Raw genomic sequence first — 23,968 nt, 5'->3', positions numbered from 1 at the left:
GCAGACCTAAGAAAGGCAGCATTACTCTCCTCACAAGCTGTTGAGAGGTTAAATAAAATTAACATTTGCAAAACATCTAACCAGTGTCTGGCCCCAAACTGGCACTGACCGTGAAAGAACGTCCAGCCCTTAGAAAAGTCGTAGAACTTTAATTTGAGCCAACTTTTGAGGACATGCCCGGAAGTGAAATCTTACACGGGACTGAGATAATGCTCTGGGTAAGGGCAGCTTTGCAGTCTGTGTTTTAGACATTACAATCAAAGGAGGAAGCATGAGGGGAGCTAGTGACATCGTTGGTGGTAGATGGGGGAGGCAGGAGAAGGCAAAGCAGGGGGAAACTCTGAGATTGGATGAAAAGTAACATGGAGAGACACATACTTCATGTACCTTGGTGGGCACGGGAGAGTTCACATCAACATGTTCAGCACACGGGGATGGTATGTGTGGGGAACCAATCTCCAGTGGGAGACTGCGCCCTGAGGGTCGGGGAGAAGGACTACCCGGGTATATAATCCCGAAGGGGTATTATCATTGCCATCGAAGGTGTGTTATCATTGTCATCGATGCAGAAAGACAGTGGACAGACTCAGTTGGGGTCAAGATTGACGTTTGTCAAGAAGATACCCACCTAGGAAGTTTTGCTTTCAGGCCACCCCGGGTGGTGACTTAGGCCTGAGTTTATGAGGCCCCCGCGCAGTCCTCCGGGGCTGGACAGGGGTAGTGGGCTGCCCCTTTCCGTCCACACTCAGCGGAGAACAGAGAGGTCTGGCTGTGCGCGCCAGGCCCCCCGGGGCACAGGCTGCTTTCCTGGGACCTCGCGTCCTTCTGCCCCGCTCCCCGCACCTGCCGGAAGGGTGTGGGCAGAGCGGGGATGCCTCCTGTCCCTCTGGCACCTTAGGGGGTTTCAGTCCTAACGCACAGGGCCACTCCCTTCAGCCTCGGTTTCTCCAGCTCTACAACGAATGATCTAGGAACGGACGTCCGCCCCCCAGTGGGAGTGGGAGGGTGACGGGGCGGACGCACGTGAAAAGCTCCATGGAGCCCTCCCAGACATCAGGGCTCACTATAGTTGCCCTGGAGCTTAGACATTTCTCTCTGGACAGGCTTTTTTAGAACGGATGCCCGGGCTACAGCACAGCAGGAGAGGCCGGGACTCCCGGGAAACATGGCGGCCTCAGCATCTGGGCCGCGGCCCTAGAGTCCTGTGCGCGTGCGCCGGGCCCCACTCCTTCACCGCCCAGCTTCGCCCGCGCGTAGGATTCTGGGGCGGCCAAGCCACGTCGCGCGCCAATTGGTGGCGTTCGGGGCCCGCCCTCGGGTGATTGACAGCGCCCTGGCTGCCACCGCCCAGCCGCCGCCGCTGCCGTCGCCGAGTGTGCAGGCCGCCGCTGCTTGCGGGCTGCGTGTCTGCCTCCGCCGACCAGCCTCCGCCATGGACCTGTTCGGGGACCTGCCGGAGCCGGAGCGCTCGCCGGCTGCTGGTAAGTGAGGGGCCGCCCTGCCGGCGAGGAGAAGCGGCCGGGCGGGCGGGCGGATGGTGGCCTGGAGGCCGCGGCGCCTGAGGTGGTCGGCGGGAGGAGAGGGCGGGCAAGCGCGCTTGCCTCGGCCCGGCCCCAGCGTGCGCACTGCAGCCCCGGAGCGCTCCGCCATGTTCGCTGCGTAGGAAGAAAGGGCTCTGCTCGAGGCGCGGACCGGGCAGGGGAGAGGGGGGCCCGCGGCCTTTGTGTGCGGCCCCCACGCGCCGGCAGCCCAGCTTGGGGCAGCTCAGCGTCCGCTCGGTGCAGAGTCCCTCCGCCTTCGCACGTGGCGCGGCGTCAGGGGCCTCTAGCCCGCAGCCCTCGGCCTGGGTCTGAATCGCTTTTCCCTGGAGCGACGTTTTTCCGCGCGTGCGTGTACAAGTTCAGGGTTTTGTTTTGGTTTGTTTTGACCCCAGAGATTGAAGGAATCGTCAGCGTTATCTTTCGTGTTTTAGAATCATCCTCTGTGCTTCTCTGATTTTTCGGTTGATAGTAGTTTCCCGGGTCTCGGGAAGTCTCCCTCTCCCCAGAGTCAGGAGCACCAGCCCAGGTCCACCCATCGCCCGCCCCTGACCGCGGGGGTGAGCTCCTGCAGGCTGGGGTTTGAGCCTCACGCAGTAGCCGTTGGAGACCAGTGCCTTGGTTATTGCTGTGTGTCCGCGTTTTAATTGGACAAATCCTGCTGACGTTTCCGTGCTGCATTTGCAGGTGAGACCTTACTTCCTAACCCGACTTGTTGGCAGAAAACCTGGAACACTTGAAAAACAAATACAGATTTCCAGGCTCATCCCCACTAAATCGGAAAGTCTGGGGCTGGGCCCTGAGTCTGTTAAAGTCCCCAGGGGATTTTGCCGTGCCTGCTCAGGCGGAGTCCGGAGAAGGCGGGTTCAGAACTGCTACTGCGGGGGACACGAGGGTGAATAAGAGCCAGCCTTTGCTTTCTAAGAGCTTAGTTCTGAATGCAAGCGATAGCAGTGATAACTGGCAAAAGTTAAGGACCGTGGGAACTGCTGAGTGTTGCAGGACAGAGTGGGAAGGAAAGCGGTGCTGGAATTGGGCCTCTGCTAGTACAGACGGGTAGACTTGTGATTGGCAGAGATTCCAGGCAGGCAGCGATATGCGCAAAGGGGGAACATCTAGCCCTCCAGTCGGAGCAGACCAGTGTGGAGGAGCACTGCAACTTGGGGCACTGGAACGGGGGTGCTCCTGTCCTTCACGTGGCCTGGATGCTGGCTTGTCACGTGGGAACAGCCTGGCCAGTCTCTGTCTGCCATTATTCCCTGTAATGGCACCAGGCTTTTCCCCAGGGACCATTGCACTGGTACAGAAGCCATTCGTTTTCTGTTGTGCATAAAAACTGTGGCTTTGTGTATGCAGTCATTTTTACTTTGTTGTTGGAGTATAACGTGTATCTAACTATGTTTGGGGAAGAGTTTAGATTCACAGATGTGCCTATAAGCTTTTCATTTAAAAAAAAAAAAATATATATATATATATAATTTTTTACCTGAAATCAATTTGGGCCTGCTTAGAGGAAGGCATCCTTGAGATGATACAACAACCAGACAACTTTTTAAAAAATGGTTTTTTTAAATTTTCAGTTACAGTTGACAATATTATATTAGTTTCCAGGTGTACAACATAGTGATCAGACATTTATGTAACTTGAAAATGATCCCCCCATAAGTTTATTGCCCATCCGGCATAATGCACAGCATAGTTATTACAATATTATTGACTGTACTAGAGGCCTGGTGCATGAAATTTGTGCACAGGTAGAGTCCCTAGGCCTGGCTGGGGCCTTCCTTCATTTCATGCCGCCCCCTGGTGGTCAGCGCACGTCATAGCGAGTGATCGGACTCCTGGTCTCCACGTCTCCAGGTCAAACTCCTGAGGGGACACTTTGCATGTTAGCCTTTTATTTATATACGAGGGACCCAGTGCACAAATTTTTGCACCTTGAAAGGAACTGTGGGCCACTAGGCTGCGGTGGGCACAGGGGCGGGTCTCGATCCATCCTCTGCGCCCCCGCCCGGCCCCTCCTGCTGTGGCCCCTGGTCCCGCTGGCACTGCTCACACCCGCTGATGGCACAGAGCAATTGGGGCTGGCGTCAGCAGCGGCTGTGAACAGGGCCAGTGCCGTCAGCAGGTGCTAGTGCGGCTGCTGCCCCAATCGCCCCTCGGGAGCAGGGGGAGGTGGAGAAGCCATCAGGGGTGATCAGGGCCGGCAGCAGGTGTGAGCGGGGCTGGCATTGGCAGTGGGTGTACGCAGTGGCTGTGGCACTGGCAGCAGGTGCGATAGGGGGTGACTGGGCGCCGGCAGCAGGTGCAAGCGGGGCTGGCACTGGCAGTAGGTGCAAGCACCGGATGGGACTGTGGCATATGGGAGCAAAGAATTTTCAAAAACCACCAGAGGCTCACCTCAGTGACCGGGACCGGCGCCCCACCTTGGTCTGGCATCCCTGCTTACCTGCTCCACCATCCCGCTGCTGCCAACGACTGCCATATTCCGTGCGTGCCTCCTGGTGGTCAGAGCACTTCATAGCGACCGGTTGTTCGATTGTTCCTCTGTTTGGTCTATTTGCATATTAGGGTTTTATATATAGATATATAGATAGGTAGATTCCCTATGTTGTAGTTTACATACTGGTGAAGATCCTAACAACTTTTTAAAATATGTTTTTATTGATTTTTTAAATGTATTTTTATTGATTTCAGAGAGGAAGGGAGGAGAGAAACATCAGTGATGAGAGAGAATCATTGATCAGCGGCCTCCTGCATGCCCCCAACTGGGGATGGAGCTTGCACCCCGGACATGGGCATGTACCCTGACTGGAAATTGAATCGTGACCTCCTGGTTCATAGGCTGATGCTCAACCACTGAACCATGTCGCTGGGCTGTTTTTATTGATTTGGGAGAGAGAGAAACATCAATGTTTGGGATAGAGCCTGCCTGGCCGTGTGCCCTGACTGGAAATCAAACTGGTGACCTTTTGGTGCATGAGACAATTGATGCTCAACCAGCTGTGCCACACTGGTTTGTTTACAAGTTGGTAGCCTGTGACCAGCTACAGTGGGGGAGGGCATCTCCAACTCTGGTTGAGGAGCCAGGGGGCTGCATGCATGGTGTTCAAAACCCCTTTCCCTGGAATGGATTAGTGAAGTCTCCCTGCCTTCCAGAAGGGCACTGACATAGTCACAGGCCCTGCTTGGCTGTATGTATTTTTTAAAACAGCTTTATAAATAAAGAAGATGTGTATGTTTGTAGATGATGGGAAGCTGAGAGGGGTAAGTACTAAAAGTGAGTGACAGTATTGGGATCACAGTTCTCTTGACAGGCAGTTAGTTAAACCAACAAGGTGCCACACTTTGTTTCAGAAAATCTGTAGTATTGGCTGATAAAATTAAAAATGGAATAAGTGAACAGAAAATAATGTTGGCATCATAAAGTGGATGGAAGGATGGGTTGAACTGCACCATCATGACCCTCACACATGGTGTGTGGGATCACAAATTTCTGAGCTGTGCAGGAAACAAGGATTGTTCAGGACATGTGATCTGACTAGTTTCACATCCCAACTCTGTTCTTATTACCTGCTTTCTGTGGCTGTTCCTGCCTCTGTTAGTCAGGTAGGAGAGCACTACCTGTACAGGGCTTAGCGCAGGGTGCAGCACGTGCTCAGTAGAGGTAGTGTGTAAGCTCTTAACTTTAACAGCTATTTAAAAGGGGAAAACATGCACTCCTCACTGGATTTTGTGAAAACTCTAAGTGTCCAATGGGAGGAAATATCACACTGCTCAGATACATCAGGTGTATTTTGTTCTATGATTTTTGTTTTAAACATCACACCTTTAAGCTTCTTAATTAATTATGGTTTGAAAAAATATAGAAAGAACACATTATAGGCATACCTCGGAGATACTGAAGTTTCAGATCCAGACCACTGTAATAAAGCATCTCGATAAAGTGAGTCACTAATCTTTTTGCAGGTGGAGGGTCTTGTCTTCAGTTGGTAAAAAAAGGTAATACCTGTGAAGCCCAATGAAGGGGAGCACAGTGAAGCAAGGTGTGCTTATAAATTTTTTCAGATTTTGTGCTAAATTAGTATTTTTTTTTGTCCCAGTATTTACGGATTTGATTGCTCAATCAAGTTTACACACATACAGTTGAAACAGTACAGAGGTTAGGGGCACCAACCTCCCACACAATGGAAATTTCTGTAACTACATATATGACTACAGCCTGCCCTCTGTGTATATGGACTCCCAACTGCAGAGGTGACTCTTGACCTGTGCGGGTTAGTTAAAAATATCTGTGTGTAAGTGGACATGCACAGTTCAAACCTAAGTTGTGTGTATAGTTTACCAAAAGAGGAAGTATGTTTGTTGATATCAGACAGAAATAACTTCTCAGCTATATCATAGTTCTAGAAGTGCTGACTTGATGTCTTTTTTTTTTTTTTTTTTTTTTTTTTTTGACTTGATGTCTTTTAAATTGACTGCTTTCCTGGGCTGGTGTTCTCAGCTGTTGATCATTGACCCAGGAACCAAGAGATCACCAGTTTGATTCCTGATTAGGGCACATGCCTGGGTTGCAGGTTTGTGGAATTGATCCTTGGTAGGGGGCATGCAGGAGGCAGCTGATTGATGATGTTTCTATATCCCTCTCCCTTTATCTCTCTCTCTAAAAATCAATAAAAACATTTTTAAAAATATTGACAGCTTATGTTTGATATTTCAAACAAGTTAAAGGTGTCCTGGTTTAAAGTTACTTTGGCAATAACTCAGTTTTAGTATTATAGAGTAGTTCTTTCACTTAAGGTTATTACACCAGTACACTTTGCCAGCTGTCAAGGACTAAATACATATTTGCTTGGCAGGCCATTTTCAAAATATTTCTTTTAAAATTGGACATCTATATATAAAATAAATATTAAGATACTAGAAATAACTTAGACTAATTGTAAGACTTCAGGGTTAAGCAAGAAAAAACTCTAGTCATAAAAATTAAAATGGGTTTAACTATGTAAAGATAAAAATTTCTGCAGGACAAAATACGACAATGCATATTACTGAAGTTTACTATCTCTAATAAGTGAATGGCTCATACAAATATAGGAAAAAGGCAGATACCCATTAGAAAAATCATCAAAGGCTATATCCTGATAGGTCATGGAAGAAGAAATGGGAGTAGCCCACAAACAGGAACCAGTCCTGTGCTCAGCTTCCTGAGTCATGGAGGAAAGGAGCAGATCACTGATGTACCATGTTTTTCACTCATCAGTTTTAAGAATTGGCAGCATAGTGGTGAGGATATCAAGGAATGGACATTTTCGTGAAGTATGTTGGGAGTGGAAGTTACCGCAGTATTTTTTGGAACAGCTTTTGGCACCTGTTAAATTTAAACTACTCAGACCTTAAGCATTCTAGCAGATGAAGAATCTATGTCAAAGGTTATTTATTGTGGCATTGTTTGTCATGTAAAAAAAACCAAAACAATCAGCTTGCATGCCTGTCAGTAAGGGAATTTGACAAGTGTTGGGCACTACTTCCCCTATAGAATAGTGTGAAGCTATTGGAAAGAATGACTGACCCAGGTGTGCTGGCCTGGACCATGCCCTGATGGCTTACGTGAACAACACAACATAGAATATTGTGTACAGAATACTTCTACCTTTTAAAAATTAAAATGCACATACACAAGTGTGGGTGCTGGGTGTTAAAATGCCCTTGAGTTGGCTCCGACTTCTGGTGACCCTGTGAATGAGTGATGTCCAGGATGTCCTTTGCTCAACATACTCAAGTACATGAGCATAAAGGAGAATGGAACTTATACACTCAACTGTTACTGTGGTCCAGGAATGTGGTGGAGAGGTAGGGCCTTTTTCTAATACCTCGTGTTTGGAAAACATGTTTTGCATTTGTAGTTGAAGAGAAAATTCAGGCATAAAAAACTGGTTAGGCCCTAACTGGTTTGGCTCAGTGGATAAGAGCATCGGCCTGCGGACTGAAGGGTCCCAGGTTCGATTCCGGTCAAGGGCATGTGCCTTGACCTTGGTTGCGGGCACATCCCCATTGGGGCGTGTGCAGGAGGCAGCTGATTGATGTCTCTCTTTCATCGATGTTTCTAACTCTCTGTCCCTCTCCCTTCCCCTCTGTAAAAAATCAATAAAAATATATTTTTAAAGAAACTGGTTAGGCAAACTAATCTTTTTATTGTACACTAGGGGCCCAGTGCACAAATTCGTGCACCTTGAAAGGAACTGTGGGCCACAAGGCTGCAGTGGGCCTTGGGGCGGGTCTTGGCCCACCCTCCGCACGCCCCGCCCAGCCCCTCCCGCCATGGCCCCGGTCCCCTGTCTGCTGGCAGCCACGCTCCCGCCGCTCCCACACACTGACACTCCCACACACTGATGGCACTGGTCCCACTCACACCTGCTGACAGCACAGAGCAATTGGGGCCGGTACCAGCAGCGGACACGAGCGGGGCCAGTGGTGTCAGCGGGTGCAAGCCACGGCTGCTGCCCTGATTGCCCCTCAAGAACAGGGGAAGGTGGAGAAGCCTTCAGGAGCGATCAGGGCCAGTTGCTGCTGCTCGCACCCGCTGATGGCGCTGAGTGATCTGATTGGGACCGGCAGCAGGTGCAAGCACCAGGCAGGACTGTGGCGCAGGAGCAGAGAATTTTCAGTAACCACCAGAGGCTCACCCCAATGACAGTGACCAGCAGTGCCCCACCTTGGTCTGGCGCCCCCAACTCACCTGCTCCACCATCCCACTGTGGCCAATGCCCGCTATGTTCCACACACGCCCCCTTGTGGTCAGCGCACATCATAGTGACCGATTGTTCCGGTTGTTTCACCATTTGGTTTATTTGCATATTAGCCTTTTATTGTATGGGATTATTATATAGGATAGCAACCTTTAGCATCTAAGACTTACGGATGTATGTATGTATGTATGTATGTATGTATTTATTTATTTATAGAATCCAGATGCAAGGTATTACTAAGTTTGATCCTTTTATTGATGCAGAAGATATTCCAGTGATCTTTCAGAGCCTTGGGATTATTTTTATGGGATTGTTGTAAGGTTAAATGAGATGGTCCTTTAACTTGCAGTAGTTCCTGGAACAGCGCCTATGTGTGGAGATAATGTAGCACCTTACTGAGAGCATGGATTGGGAAAACCGGGGTGCCTGGTTTTGAGTCCTCACTCATCACTGGCTCTTTTGGGCAGGTATTTATCTTAAAGTGCCTCAGTCTCACCATCAGTACGTAACAGTAGTATCTAAGAGTATTACAGGAATTAAATGTATTAAAATATGGAGAGCACTACAACAGTGCCTGGAAGGCAGTAAATGTTAATTATCATTTTTATAAGTTATTCTCAGTTGTGGCCAACAAAAATGTGAGGTAATCTCATGTTTTTAATGGAAATATCACTCCGTATTCCAGAGTGAGAAAGATGGGGAGAGGAGAGGAGAGGCTCATTCCATTCAGCAGTAGGAGATAGGCCGTCTTTGGAGTGATGCCCAGTTTGGGACACTATTTTAGTCCAGCGATTTCAACCCTTTTCATGTAATGGCACACATAAACTTATTACAAAAATTCTGCGCCATGCCAAAAATGTTTTCTTGCCAATCTGAACCAAAAATAGGTATAATTTTGATTCATTCACATCGGACAACTATTGTGTTGACTGTCATTTTTTTATTTGACAATCTAAGGAAAAAGAGATCAGTGCCTCTGACTAGTAGTCAGGTATTGCATGTTTTAAAAATTCTTGCAGCACACATATTGAAAACTGTTGTAACCAAAGAAGAGGGGTCAGGCTAGTTCTCAAGCTGGAAACTCTTGTGAGGAATTAATTCTTGCAAGACTGAAAATGTGTTACCTGGGTAAAAGAGAACTTCCTGCATTGGACACTGGCAGTGAAAAGACCTGATTTAGCTGAGAAGTTTTTAATTCAGAACTTAATATCTGACCTGACACAGGTGGAAGGCTTGGCTGTTCTTCAGGTTGGCCTTCTCCTGTACTCCTCGTGAGTAAGCGGTTACGCTGAATGCCTTTTAATGGCCTTCTAATGCTACTTTTGAATTCTTCCCAGAGTCTTTGTTGCTTGTGAGAAAAATGAAAGTATTTGCAACTACTTAATATGTTAAGGGTAATACTGAGGAATTAGGATATACTTTAATTAGTAGTTATTTTCTTTTTTTATATTTTATTGACTTTTTACAGAGAAGAAGGGAGAGGGATAGAGTTAGAAACATCAGTGAGAGAGAGACATCGATCAGCTGCCTCCTGCACACTCCCTACTGGGGATGTGCCTGCAACCAAGGTACATGCCCTTGACAAGAATCGAACCTGGGACCCTTGAGTTCGCAGGCTGATGCTCTATCCACTGAGCAAAACCGGCCAGGGCTTAGTAGTTATTTTCCATTTGAGTTAGATGTATAAAGCAGAAGAGTTTTTTTGTTTTTTAATTTTTTAAAAATATATTTTGTTGATTTTTTCCAGGGAGGAAGGGAGAGGGATAGAGAGTTAGAAACATTGATGAGAGAGAAACATCGATTAGCTGCCTCCTGCACGCTCCTTACTGGGGATGTGCCTGCAACTCAGGTACATGCCCTTGACCGGAATCGAACCTGGGACCTTTGAGTCCGCAGGCCGATGCTCTATCCACTGAGCCAAACCAGTTAGGGCAGAAGAGTTATTTTTTATTAAATCAGGAACTTATCAGGTATTTAAGGTATTTCTGACCTAAAGACTCCTGAAGAAATTTCCTTCTTTGGAGTTTATAAATTTTAATTAAAGTTTTTGTTTTTAAAAGAATGGAATTGCCGAAACCGGTTTGGCTCAGTGGATAGAGCGTCGGCCTGCGGACTGAGAGGTCCCAGGTTCTATTCCGGTCAAGGGCATGTACCTGGGTTGCGGGCATATCCCCAGTGGGAGATGTGCAGGAGGCAGCTGATCGATGATTCTCTCTCATCGATGTTTCTAACTCTATCTCTCTCCCTTCCTCTCTGTAAGAAATCAATAAAATATATTAAAAAAAAATAAAATAAAATAAAAGAATGGAATTGGTACCCAGTTCATATCTATATAGAAGCAAAAAGACAGTATGGATGCTTTGGATTTTCAGTGAGCACATTTCTGTCCTTGAACTCCAAGGAATAGGAGATGGGACAGAGCCTGTCTTGAGACAGTATGTGAAACTTCATGGGACGTGCGCACCTTCATTTTGAGCCCTGCGGGTGCCAATTCATGTATTTAATAGCATAAATAGAGATTTGGGGGGGGGAGTTGGAGAAGAAGGAATTGTAATTAAATTTTGTGTGGAAAGGGAAAATTGAGTATAAAACATTAAAGACAAGTACTCTGTTGTGTTATCATTCAGATTTTTAAATTTAAAAATTTGCCTGGCTCTCTCCTGAGTTTATCTTGGAGTTTCTGAAATTCCGTATCGTTTCCATGGATTTGTATTGAATTGGATACTGGGCTGGAGGCACCAAGTTAAGGTATGGGGTTCCCTCAGCCTCTTATTTCTGTGCTTTGAGATTTTACTTTGTGGTTAATTCAGAATGTTATTGAAATGGGAAATTTTAAGATCTATTGATCTTTGGAGAATCCCTCTATCGCTGAATTTATATCTTTTTTTTGGTGTGGGGGGGAATGGGGTGGTTGGTAATCCTTGCCCGAAGATATTTTTCCATTGACTTTTAGAGAGAGGAAAAGAGAGAGAAACACACTGATTGGTTGCCTCCAGGGCCCAGGCAGGGGAGGAGCCTGCATCCAAGGTACGTTCCCTTGACCATAATCGAACCTGGGACCCTTCGGACCGCAGGCTGGCGCTTTATCCACTGAGACAAATCTACTAGGCACTGAATTTATATCTTGAGGTATATATTATTTTCTTACTCTAAAATCAGTTTTTGTCTTCCCAGGGTTCATTTAAAAATTTTTATTTTTAAATGTTGATTACTGGCCCAACTGGTGTGGCTCAGTGGTTGAGCATCAACCTATGAACTAGGACAGTGATGGCGAACCTTTTGACCTTTTGAGCAGGTCAGCATTTTGAAAAACCCTAACTTAACTCTGGTGCCGTGTCACATATAGAAATTTTTTGATATTTGCAACCATAGTAAAACAAAGATTTATATTTTTGATATTTATTTTATATATTTAAATGCCATTTAACAAAGAAAAATCAACCAAAAAAATGAGTTCGCGTGTCATAGGTTCGCCATCACTGAACTAGGAAGTCATGGTTCGATTCTCAGTCAGGGCACATGCCCGGGTTGCTGGCTTGACCCCCAGGAGGAGGCATGCAGGAGGCACCTGATCTGTGATTCTCTTTCATCATTGCTGTTTCTGTCTCTCTCCCTCTTCCCTTACTCTCTGAAATCAATAAAAATGTTTGTTTTTTTTTAATGGTTGCTTTCAGTAATGAAATTATGGTATCAAGAAGAATGTTTTTCTCAAAATACTCATTGGCCCTTACTTACAATGCCTGTTGGGTCATTTTTTATTGCTTTTTTTGTTGTTGATTGTAACTGTTGGAAACAAGTGTCCATATTAAATAGCAGTGAAGAAAATATTTTAAAAATAAATTTTTTCCCACGGGAGGAGAAAATTTGACCTTAACAGCAAACCTATGTCAAAGTCTCCCCCTTTGAAAAGCCATCCTGGCTGATGCCCAAGCGCAGTCTAAGCAGGTGTTCCATGTCCTAGGGAAAGAAGCTCAGAAAGGATCTCTGCTCTTTGATGACCTCCCTCCGGCCAGCAGTACTGACTCAGGTACAGTCTTCAGGCTCTCCCAGGTGTGTGTCAACGTGTCATCCTGGGATTGTAGTTGTCTCAATCTTTTTCCCTTTCCCCCATTTTCAACACACAGATGTTTTAGGTGTTGGACTGTCTTAAGTTTTGAATCCATGGCATCAGGTAAGGCAGAAAAATCCACTAGTTGCTAGCTCTGAGGAACTGCGTGAAATGTTGAGCAGTTTTCTCTGGTTCATTTGAGTATATTATAGCTGAAATATGATGTAACTCCGTAAGGCAGGTTTTTGTTTCCTTTCAATGATAGGACTTTAAAAGACATTATTTACCGCAGTGTGAATTGCCACTGGATTGACACAGTTTTGAGTTTATGTCAGTGACCTGCATAGGCGTCCTGGTGGGATGGATTCTGACACTTATGCCTTACCCAGGTTTTGTGGGCTCACGGAGTGTCCTGCTGTGTTTCAGGACCAGGCGGACCTTTGCTTTTTGATGACCTCCCACCAGCCAGCAGTGGCGAGTCAGGTAAGTAGTAGGGAAAAATCCAACGTGCTAGTGGAAATAATACATATTTTACTCTTTTGTGAAATTTATTTATAGCTTTTACGGTTTAGGATGACATTAAATTATACTATAGCATAGATTTATTAAACGCAAGTAGGCATCATCAGATGGAAGGAAAAAGATTAGCTAGCTATAACATCACTTTTTGGTGATTTTTTTTTTTCTTCCTTGGGGTTCAGCCTCTTACAGTGGACTAAGAATTAAGAGTTTAGTAATTTACTTTCCACTTCGTAATTAATGTTTTTTAATTAAAAAATCTGTCATTCTGGTTTGCCTTATGTTCCTGACCCAAATGTATCCAGCGGAAGTATCTGAATATATGAAATAGAGTTAAAATATTTAGTGTCACCGGCCGGCTTGGCTCAGTGGTTGAGCGTCAACCTATGAACCAGGAGGTCACGGTTGGATTCCCAGTAAGGTAACATGCCCTGGTTGCAGTCTCAATCCCCAGTGTGGGGCGTGCAAGAGGCAATCAGTGATTCTCTCTCATCATTGATGTTTCTATCTCTCCCTCTTCCTTCCTCTCTGAAATAAATTGTGTGTGTGTGTGTGTGTGTTTAGTGTCCCTGAACCCATAAATACTGATATGTAGGTCTTCTGTTTTCTGCCACTTATACTAAAAAGAATTTTGATTTAAGAAAATGAGGTCTGGCCCTGACTGGTTTGGTTCAGCAGATAAAGCGTCGGCCTGTGGACTCAAGGGTCCCAGGTTCGATTCCGGTCAAGGGCATGTACCTTGGTTGCGGGCACATCCCCAGTGGGGAGTGTGCTGGAGGCAGCTGATCGATGATGTTCCTCTCTCATCGATGTTTCTAACTCTCTATTCCTTTCCCTTCCTCTCTGTAAAAAATCAATAAAATATATTAAAAAAAAAAAAAAAGAAAGAAAATGAGGTCTGGCCCACGGGCATGACTCAGTGGTTGAGCTTTGACCTATGAACCAGGAGGTCACGGTTCAGTTCCCGGTCAGGGCACATGATGGGTTGTGGGCTCGACCCCCATTGTGGGGTGTGCAAGAGGCTGCCGATCAGTGATTCTCATCATTGAAGTTTCTCTCTCTCCCTCTCCCTTTCTTGCTGAAATCAATAAAAGTATATTTTTTAAAAAGAAGAAGAAGAAAAAAATGAGGTCTGAATGACATTGGTTTAGTGCAAGGGTCCTCAAACTACAGCCTGCGGGCCACATGCGGCCCGCCAAAAACATTTATCTGCCCGCCAAAAACATTTATCCGCCCGCCGGGTGTTTTTGCTGCCGTTGCCTGTTGCTTAGCAGCCGACTAGTTTTTTTTAAACTATAGTCCGGCCCTCCAACGGTCTGAGGGACAGTGAATTGGTCCCCTGTTTAAAAAGTTTGAGGACCCCTGGTTTAGTGTTTGGTATAGACCCTGTGGAGGAATTGTCTTGAAATTCAAGACCTAACGTAGTTATTTCCCAGTCAATTCATATGTTCTTGAGATTCTGTTTATTGATTTAATTTTATTTTCATCGAGCCTATTAACATTGGTTCTACCTGTTCTGTAAATGTTTAACTTCTTTTCCTGTCCCAATTTAGGAAGTAAGAATAGAGTGGATTCCTCTAGGACAGCGGTTCTCAACATGTGGGTCGCGACCCCTTTGGCGGTCGAACGACCCTTTCACAGGGGTCGCCTAAGACTATCGGAAAACACATAGATAATTACATATTGTTTTTGTGATTAATCACTAAGCTTTAATTATGTTCAATTTGTAACAGTGAAAATACATCCTGCATATCAGATATTTACATTATGATTCATAACAGTAGCAAAATTACAGTTATGAAGTAGCAACGAAAATGATTTTATGGCTGGGGGTCACCACAACATGAGGAACTGTATTAAAGGGTCGCGGCATTACGAAGGTTGAGAACCACTGCTGTAGGACCTAGAGCAGTGATGGCGAACCTATGACACGACACGCGTGTCAGAGGTGACACGCGAACTCATTTTTTTGGTTGATTTTTCTTTGTTAATTGGCATTTAAATATATAAAATAAATATCAAAAATATAAATCTTTGTTTTACTATGGTTGCAAATATCAAAAAATTTCTATATGTGACACGGCACCAGAGTTAAGTTAGGGTTTTTCAAAATGCTGACATGCCAAGCTCAAAAGGTTCGCCATCACTGACCTAGAGTCTAGATTATCATATGAGGAACCTATTACTCTGTCTCACTGAGAACTGACATGGAATTCCCCTGGGGAAGGGAAGGTATAGTGGCCTGGGAACAGTTGGGGATGCAGTTTTTTTCAAATGCAATTGTCTTCTGGTAACAAGACCTTGTCTCTTGTCAAATAGAACACTTGCTTTTCAAACCTCTCGTTTTTTTTTGTTTGTTGTTGGGTTTTTGTTTGTAGGAAAGCAAATAAGAATTTATTAACTGCACCAAAAACATACTTTAGGGCAGTGAAACAGAGAAGGGCCTAGAACAGTGGTTCTCAATCTTCTGGCCCTTTAAATACAGTTCCTTACATTGGGACCCAACCATAAAATTATTTTCGTTGCTACTTCATAACTGTAATGTTGCTACTGTTATGAATCGTAATGTAAATATCTGATACGCAGGATGGTCTTAGGCAACCCCTGTGAAAGGGTCGTTTGACCGCAAAAGGGGTCGCGACCCACAGGTTGAGAACCACTGACCTAGAAGAAGCAACAGGAGAGCCTGGGCTAGGCTGCTTTGGCTCACTAGGAAGTCAGAGAAAAAGGGTGGAAGGGGGGCTTGGAGACATTCAGGGGGTTAGCCTGGGGCCATATGCTGGGGGGCGCGGTGGAGGAGAGAAAGGGAATGGCATAAGCGTGCTCCCTGGAGGTCAAGTGCACTTCTTTTTTGTATTATTAATTCATTACCATAAAGTCGTTGGAAGTAGTCTAGAAAATATGGATTAAATTCTTATAGTTTCTGTATTTAGAAAAAGTATTACAGTCATCTTACATACCTATACCAAAAAATTATAGCATACTCATACAATTTAGCCTAATAAAGATCTTCCCAATAAAGATAGTGCTTTTAGTTATAATGAATGTTGTGTGCAAGCAGGGCCCCTAACAGATTTAATAAAACTAAGGAAGATTCAGCATAGTTGTGGCTTAGTTGTCCATAGGGCAAAAGACAGTAAATTGGTAACAACTTAGAAGATTTCAACATTACTCTTAACAAGATTGAGGTATTTTGGATATGGAATCCAATCTTGCATCCAGTATTTTGGATTTATTTCTTTTTTTTTAATATATATTTTTATTTCAGAAAGGAAAGGACAGGGAGAGAGATATAGACACATCAGCGATGAGAGAATCATTGATTGATCGGCTGCCTCCTGCATACCCCACACTGGGGATCGATCCCGCAACCTGGGCATGTGCCCTGACTGGGAATTGAACCATGACCTCCTGGTTTATAGGTTGACACTCAACCACTAAGCCACACCGGCCGGGCTATTTTGGATTTCTTGAAAAGATACTCTTCTCAAGCAGGCAAGAAACATTTATAAAAATTGACTACATTCTAGGACATAAAGTAAAATCCCAACGAAGATAGACCACATTCTCTTATTTCAGTGTGATTCTTTTAGAAGTCAAAAACAAAGCTTTAAAATGTTCTGTTTTCCAATTTAAAAGCAAGGAAGGTTCTTTTACATACACATTGGGAAAAGGGAACACAAACAGTAAGTGACAGGAGGTTAATGAAGAGACCATTGGGACATCCTGTTGGAAACACCCAGGAAATTTTGTTAATTTGCCACATTATATGGGTTGGGATATGTGTGCTGTGTTATACTGTTGTATGAAATAAGAGTCAATTACTTGCAAAAGGACATTACAAAATGCAGACATCTTCCTTTTTCCTCAGTACTTAGAAATGCCTGGCAAAGAGTAGTTGATAAATAGTTGCATGCTTTTATAGCTAAATGCAAAAAATACGTAGGGCCATTTATCATGACAGCAGCTACCATTTCTTGGATACTTGATCGACGAAGCGCTGTGGTAAATGCTTTACATAACTTGTCCCCATCAGTTTTCAAACAACCCTCTGAGTTTACCATATTCTTCCCAAGAAGAAACAGGCTGAAAGCTAAGTAACTTGCCGTAAGGGCAACCCTCTTGTGAGCGGCAGAACCAAGATTTGAAGTTAGACCTTTCTAAATGCCCACCACCACGCTCGTGCCTTGCAGGTGCTCTTAGCTCTGGCTTTGAACACAGATTCATCCCTCTGTCACCGAGAATAGCTTCAGCAGCTGTTCTTAAAGCCTGACTTTTATCTCATTTTAAGCCTTTTTTGGTACTTGGGTGTTTTTTTTTTTAACTTGTTTAGTATGTGTCACTTTGCAGATTTTGGAAACTTCCCTAATTGTAAATAAGGGCCTGTGGATGTACAACACCATGCAGGTGCTACAGCCCGAGTACAGATGTCTCTTTTTACCACTGAGAAGCCTCTCTTGCAGATCCTCTCATGGTTGGTGTGGTCTCCCACTGTGGGTGCCCAGGCACACTGGCCTGGCCCTTGGATTCAGAGCTATGACTGCTGGACATGACATTTTATCTTTGAGGGCTGGGATGGAGCCTGATCTGCAGGGGTCTTTTTGTAAGTCTACAGCTGTTTCTGTCTGGCTTTTACTTTATTTCCAGGTTCTCTTGACACCTCCATATCCCAGATGGTAAAGAATGAAGGGAAAGGAGCAAAGAGAAAACCCTCTGAAGAAGAGGAGAATGGCAGTGAAGAGCTTGTGGAAAAGAAAGTTTGTAAAGGTTTTCAGACAGTTTGAAAACAAATGTATTAGACTTCATAATTTAAAACAACCCAGAGCTCAGCTTTGTGATGATACTGCTTACTCTCTGTGTCTGTATTTAAGAATTGGGTAGGGCTCCCTTTTTGCAGACAGACTCCTGAAGTTTACTCCTGCCTTCTCTCTCTCTACTTTCCATGGACATCTCTGTCTCTGACCCTACCTTGGGTCAGGTAGGAAACCTACAGTTGTTCCTAGGCTTAAACAACACAGAGTTTTCACTTAACCCTTTCTAGTGATCAGGTAGCCTGCAGACCACCCATTTCTCTCAAATTCCCTGTCTTTGTTATAGCCTGATGATTAGCGTTTTGATACTATGGTTAACTCAGTAGGCAACTTCCCTAGAAAGAGCCCAAGGCTGGGGAAAGCAATTGAAATTTGTAGTCAGCTTTGTAATTTGTCACAGAGTAAGGGAAATGAAAAGTACCTATTAAAGATAAATAGTTGTAGATTCATTCACTGTCCCAACCCCTTTGGTTTTATTTGCTTTTTTACCACAAAGCACCTCAAAGCTGCAGGGTGCACTTGGAGGTATGTGAGAGGACCTACTTTGCTCTGCTGGTCTTCAGCTGAGTTTTCAGCACCCTAGCCTAAAGAGCTCTGCCCACCCACAGCTGCTCTTCGGAAAGTGCTCACTTCATTTGCATGACCCTAGGGGTCAAAGGGTGAGCTTAAGCTAGTCAGGCTTTTCAATAGAAGGAGGCATCTGTGCCTCCCCTTTATTTTTTTCTCCCTCATTTAGAGTAAAAGCAGCTGATCTTACCAGTTGTTCAAATTCTTTACTAAGCCTCAGGCATGAAAATAACATATTTTCATATGTCCAGCAGGACCTTTGGGATAAACTCTACTTGCATTTCTCTAGAGTAGGAATTTTTCTGTCCTCATTAAATTATTGACCAGATTAGATTTACTGGAACCCCTTCTCCCCCCATTCAAATGACAGTACATTTCTTAACTCTGGTATTTTGCTTTAATGCCTTAAACGGAGTTGTCCTGTACTAACTTGCTGTCATCTGCCTGTCTCCTCTCCAGTGTTTAGCCTTGCAGAGATCAGCCCTGACCATCAGTGGTCTGATTTCAGTTACAGACTTGTAGTGGGGAGATGCCTTGAGGAGAAGAGCTTGTTTGCCTGTTAAGACTGCCGAGTAAAATAGCCAGAGTTCCCTCTTGTTTGCTCTGGGACTAGGGCTTCTGGAGGGCAGGGCACAGTTTTGTATTGGCTTTTTGTTCTCTTTTCCTTAGCCTCTTCAGTGATTTTTGGTTTGAAAGGCTACGTGGCTGAGCGGAAGGGCGAGCGGGAGGAGATGCAGGATGCCCATGTCATCCTGAATGACATCACGGAGGAGTGTAGGCCCCTATCATCCCTCATGTGAGTGTCCCTGCTCTGGCAAGCCTGGTGGGCCTAAAAGTCTCTGGACCAAGCTCTGATTTCAGTTTTGGACTTTGTCCACTTTGTATTTATTAGGAAGATTGACACATAACACTTGAGCTGCTTGGTTCAACAGTGGTAGTTCTCACTGCAGTTGATTTTAGCCCCCCTCCCTTTGGCATTTTTTGTTGTCACAGTGGAAGGTTGTGCTACTGGCATCTGGTGGGGAGGCTCAGGATGCTGCTAAATCCTACAACTCCCAAGGTCGCACCACAACAAAGAATCGTGCAGCTCCAAATGTCAGTCATGCTGAAATCGAGAAACCTGATAAATGGGAAATGGCTCCACATTGGGGGCCTTCAGGGTGTGTTCTCTTCCCCACAATCTGAAGAGCTGCTTGCAGGGAGTTTTCTTGTTCTGGGACCCAGAAGCTAGAGCTGGAAACCACTGAACACAGCAGTGAAGGAGAGCTAGTGCAGCTAGTGAGGGCACAGAAAGAGAACCAGATGCAGGAATGGCATCAGGAGAAGAAAAACAGGAAATTAATTACCAAACCCATACAAACTCAATGAAGCCTTCTGGATAAGGTCTTTGGTGTGGTAGAAAAAGCAACCCAAAGGTGGGATGTGGAGGTGGTCATTAACTTACATGTTTACATATATAATAATTACATATATACCACCTAATTTCCGTAATTACATAACATATACGATACATTCATTAACTGACACCAGTTGGTTGTTAACATACAGTGTGCTGGAGCCATTGGTGCTAGTGGCTTTTGTCCAGTAGATGAGGAGATGATGGCCCTATAAGGTCATCTGTGTATTTATGCATGCACTCATGCTCACCAGGGTCAGGAGTGTACTATGGAGTTGCTTTTAAAGCCAGGATAGGTACTTCTAAGGAGCCCTCGGGGGGGCAAACCCTTTGGTGGGGAACACTAACCCATACCTGGTAGATACCATGCTGCAAGATAGCAGTTTTGAGTTCTGAGTTTATTTTTCCTGTGGCTCATGATGTCCCAAATGAAAAGATATTACAAAAATGTTTGGAAAAAGCAGCTCTGCAGTAAAAATGTTCTTTCTCATAAGGATTTTATTTTTTTCTTGAAACCCTTTATAAATGCCATTTATTCCATATATATGTGAGTTTTCTGGCAAAACTTGAGAGGGGGATAGGAATAAGTCTGGTGCGGTAGGCTTTAAGATTTAGATATCTGTCCAAGTTTGAGTAACAACCCTGCCCCCTACCCTTACAGATATTTTTGATTCTTGGTCAGTAACTGTTTATCTGTGTCTTGGTGTTTAAAACCAAATCTAGTTTAAATAGAAAAAATCCTGAATTTTAGTTTCACCTTCAGTGAAAAGTCAGGGTTAATAGACCTTGATTTTTAAAACATGTTTAATTTTGAAATACTATGAAATTTATTTACACATTTGTCTCAGTGTCATTACCTGTTTTCCATTCATGACAGTGTGACTGGTGTCTTACCGGTGGGACTTCCTCTGTTGTGTCAAAGTTCACTGTTTGAAATAAGATGGGAAAGCTTTAATGGAGAGGAGTAATGTTTGCTGTGAGACTCTCATTGATTCTCAATCATTCTCCTAGTACCCGGGTTTCCTATTTTGCTGTTTTTGATGGACATGGAGGAATTCGGGCCTCAAAATTTGCTGCACAGAATTTACATCAGAACTTAATCAGGAAATTTCCTAAAGGTGAGATAGAAATACATCAGTTCATGTTCATCTTGGTGTTTGCTGTTTGTGTGACTCACTGAGATGTTGTTTTGGCTTTTACAAAAATCATGACAATTAAAAGAGCGGAGCTGAGCCCAGCCAGGTGTCTCAGTGATTGAGTATCAACCCATGAACCAAGAGGTCACAGTTCGATTCCTGGTCAGGCACATGCCCAGGTTGTGGGCTCAAGCCCCAGTAGGGGCTGTGCAGGAGGCAATGATTCTCTTTCATCATTGATGTTTCTATCTCTCCTTCTCCCCTTCCTCTCTGAAATCAATAATAATATATTTAAAAATAATAAATAAGTAGAAGAGCAAACCTGTGAGGAGTGGGCTCTGAGGTGAGCAGGCGTGCCTGTAGAGCTCCTCATGTCTCTGAGTGATGGGCACCTCTCCTGAGATGTCTGTGACACAAGTGTGTGTCCTGCCTTTATACTTGGGAGTCTACTACCACCAGTGCAAGTGGCACTGTCCTGTAGGTGAAGAAATAGATAGTTTTTATTTAAAAAAAAAAAAGTTTTTGTTGATTTCAGAGAGAGGAAGGGTAGGGGAGAGATAGAAACATAATTGATGAAAGAGAATCATTGATCGGCTGCTTCCTGCACACGCCCTGCTGGGGATCAAGCCTGCAACCCAGGCATGTGCCTTGACCAGGAATTGAACCATGACCTCCTAGTTCATAGTTCAATGCTCAACCACTGAGCCACACCAGCCATGCAGATTGTTCTTGGTCGTAGTTCAGAAACAGAATGACAGTGGGTGGAGGGTAACCTTTCCTCCTTAAGAGTTTTTCTTTTGTTCCTTCTGTAATAGGAGATGTAATCAGTGTGGAGAAAACTGTGAAGAGATGCCTTTTGGACACTTTTAAGCATACTGATGAAGAGTTTCTTAAACAAGCTTCAAGCCAGTAAGTGAAACCACATGAAAACGTATGAATGAAGTGTGTGTGTGTGTGTGTGTGTATGTGTGTGTGTGTTCTTTTCCTGGATGCATTTCAGATCTTCTGATTCTGTTTCATACTAACACTCACTGTCTGAAAAGTACCTGGCACCAAGTAAGTTCTTGTAATTGTTAACTAAATCTGAAACAGAAAAAAAGCAAGTATTAAGGAAACTCTTCATTTTAAAGTTTACACCACTTCCCATTCAACTCTGGAAATTAGTTTCGAAGTGCTAGCATGTTGGTGGTGACTGTATTTCTGATGTCTTTCCCCCCAGGAAACCTGCCTGGAAAGATGGGTCCACTGCCACGTGTGTTCTGGCTGTAGACAACACTCTTTATATTGCCAACCTCGGAGATAGTCGGGTATGCGGCTCTGGAGCCACCCGCTTAGCTAACACCATGTTCTGTGGGGAAGAGTGGCAGTAGGCGCTTGTTGACTAAGATTGCAATGACGAAGGCTGGTCGGAATGTTCTGCGGGATTGCTGCAGGGGCTCCAGTGCAGAGTGTAGATTCTGGGTCGGGAGCAGCAGCTGAGCTTGGGTCACTTTGTTCCCTGGGAAGACTTACATCCTGCAGTAGACCTCTTCTGCTTTAAAACCCAAATACATTCTTTTTGTTTTCTATGTTTCCTTTTGTGTGTGTACTCTGTCAGGGTAGTGCTATAGGTGGGAATTTAATTGGTGTGCAGTTACAAATATCATTTAACTTCCTATCTCTGACCACAGGCCCTTGCCTCTCAAAATCATTGTTATGTTAGAATAACTCAAGAGCTGCAGCTAGGAAAGTGCTAGGTGATGCGCCATTCATGCAAGGAGCCCAGTTCACAAGGCTAAGGGAGAAAAGCCAGTCATTTCCCACTGCTGACAGCCTGTGGTGGGAAACGAAGCTAGAGGCTGGCCTCCTGCAAGGTGGGTTCAGCCCCCTGCCTTCAGTCAGGAGCTTTTTCAGCCAGCCTCCGTCTCGTGTTCCTTTGGAGTCACAGTGACAGAGTGACTCTTCCCACCCATAAGCACCATCTGCAGAACTGAAGACAGCTGCCCCCAGCCCCTGTAGCTTTTAGGGTGATTTATTTCCTGAAGAAATAAACAGTAGGGATGCTGCCGTGAACATTACAGATGACAGTCCCTGCCTAGTGGAGTTTATATTCTGGAGGTCCTCTTAGTAGGCTATCTCCAGTACATAAGTGTTTTGACCAAGTGACTTAAAATAGCATGAGTAAAATAGGACCAAGACAAAGGGAGAGGGGGGACTTTGGAGTCAAATTTGAATCCTGTGTGTGACATTGGACATGATACCTATCCTCCAGGCCTCAGCTCCCTCCTCTGTAAAATCCAGGTTTATCCAGAAGTTACTACATGGTAAATGTGGTGTCAGGAGCACATGGAGATGCACTTGGTCAGCATGCCCTCATCTTTGCCTCATGTAGACTTGGGAGCTAGTAACTGGGCCCAAAGGGGGCTTTGGTGCTCATTAACTGCCTCCTTTCCGCGTCACCCATGAGAGGACAACATCTTAGAGAGGATGAGTGCCCACTCTGGTCACCCAACAGAGGCCCGCACCGGGGCCTCTCTCCCTGGCTAGTGTCACTGTGGCACCACTTTGCCACTTGGGCTCTTCTTTGGACTCGCGTTTGTCGGCAGGAAGCTGACTCTGAAACTTCATGGTTGACCTTTGTCTTCAACTGGTAACTCTGGGCACTGGGCTCCTGAATTTTACTGCTGTTGTAATCTCCATCTTCCCAGGCAATCCTGTGTCGTTATAATGAGGAGAGTCAAAAACATGCAGCCTTAAGTCTCAGCAAGGAGCATAACCCAACACAGTATGAAGAACGAATGAGAATACAGAAGGCTGGAGGAAACGTCAGGTAACCAGGGACTGTGGGAACTCCAGGGAGGGAGGGAGGAATGGCCATGAGTCCTCCAAGGGGAGAACTCTCCTTGTCATGCAGTCTTTAGTGCGATGAGTCTGAGGTCTGACCTGTGAAGTAGGTGAATGAAGGTTGTAGGATTTCACTAGGTCCAAGTGGGAGCAAAATGTGTGCAAGAAACATGCCTTCCTAAATTTGCAAAGGGAGGAAACCTGCCTCAAATTCAAGGTCACCATTTGCAACAGTTCTCTGGTCCTGGGAACTTCCATAAATACTATCATTGGTCACAACTAAATAAGTTACAGTTTAGGGGCGTTGCTCAGAGAGAACATCTAAAGTATGTAGACAGGAAGTATGTGACAGGTTGACGGTCTCTGGGTTTCCTGGGGAGT

General features: G+C 44.9%; 1 protein-coding gene across 20 annotated transcripts in view; it reads left to right on the top strand.

Moving 5' to 3' along the window:
- The first annotated feature begins 1,326 nt into the window (after positions 1–1,326).
- Positions 1,327–23,968, top strand: part of LOC118661112 (ILK associated serine/threonine phosphatase) — a 31,759-nt gene continuing 9,117 nt past the window's right edge. For 2 of the 20 annotated variants that reach the window (XR_004969144.1, XM_036318691.1), the window contains exons 1-9: positions 1,327–1,481; positions 12,249–12,337; positions 12,762–12,818; positions 17,205–17,457; positions 18,902–19,028; positions 20,640–20,746; positions 21,580–21,673; positions 21,984–22,071; positions 23,452–23,573. Coding sequence is in view for 19 of the 20 variants with exons in the window: in XM_036318691.1 (XP_036174584.1) it covers positions 1,433–1,481; positions 12,249–12,337; positions 12,762–12,818; positions 17,205–17,457; positions 18,902–19,028; positions 20,640–20,746; positions 21,580–21,673; positions 21,984–22,071; positions 23,452–23,573 (986 nt within the window). In the remaining variant the exon portion in view is untranslated. Of the gene's footprint in view, positions 1,482–2,032; positions 2,226–4,392; positions 5,585–8,384; positions 8,755–10,914; positions 11,036–12,248; positions 12,338–12,411; positions 12,459–12,724; positions 12,819–17,204; positions 17,458–17,501; positions 17,622–18,901; positions 19,029–20,639; positions 20,747–21,579; positions 21,674–21,983; positions 22,072–23,451; positions 23,574–23,968 lie in introns of those variants that run through there. The other 18 variants (XM_036318678.1, XM_036318681.1, XM_036318680.1 and 15 more) reach the window with 18 other exon arrangements.

The sequence above is a fragment of the Myotis myotis genome, unplaced genomic scaffold, assembly GCF_014108235.1.
Source record: "Myotis myotis isolate mMyoMyo1 unplaced genomic scaffold, mMyoMyo1.p scaffold_m19_p_8, whole genome shotgun sequence".
Classification (NCBI taxonomy): Eukaryota; Metazoa; Chordata; class Mammalia; order Chiroptera; family Vespertilionidae; genus Myotis; species Myotis myotis.
Note: the sequence above shows the minus strand (reverse complement) of the source record. Positions and strands in the feature narration are given on the sequence as shown.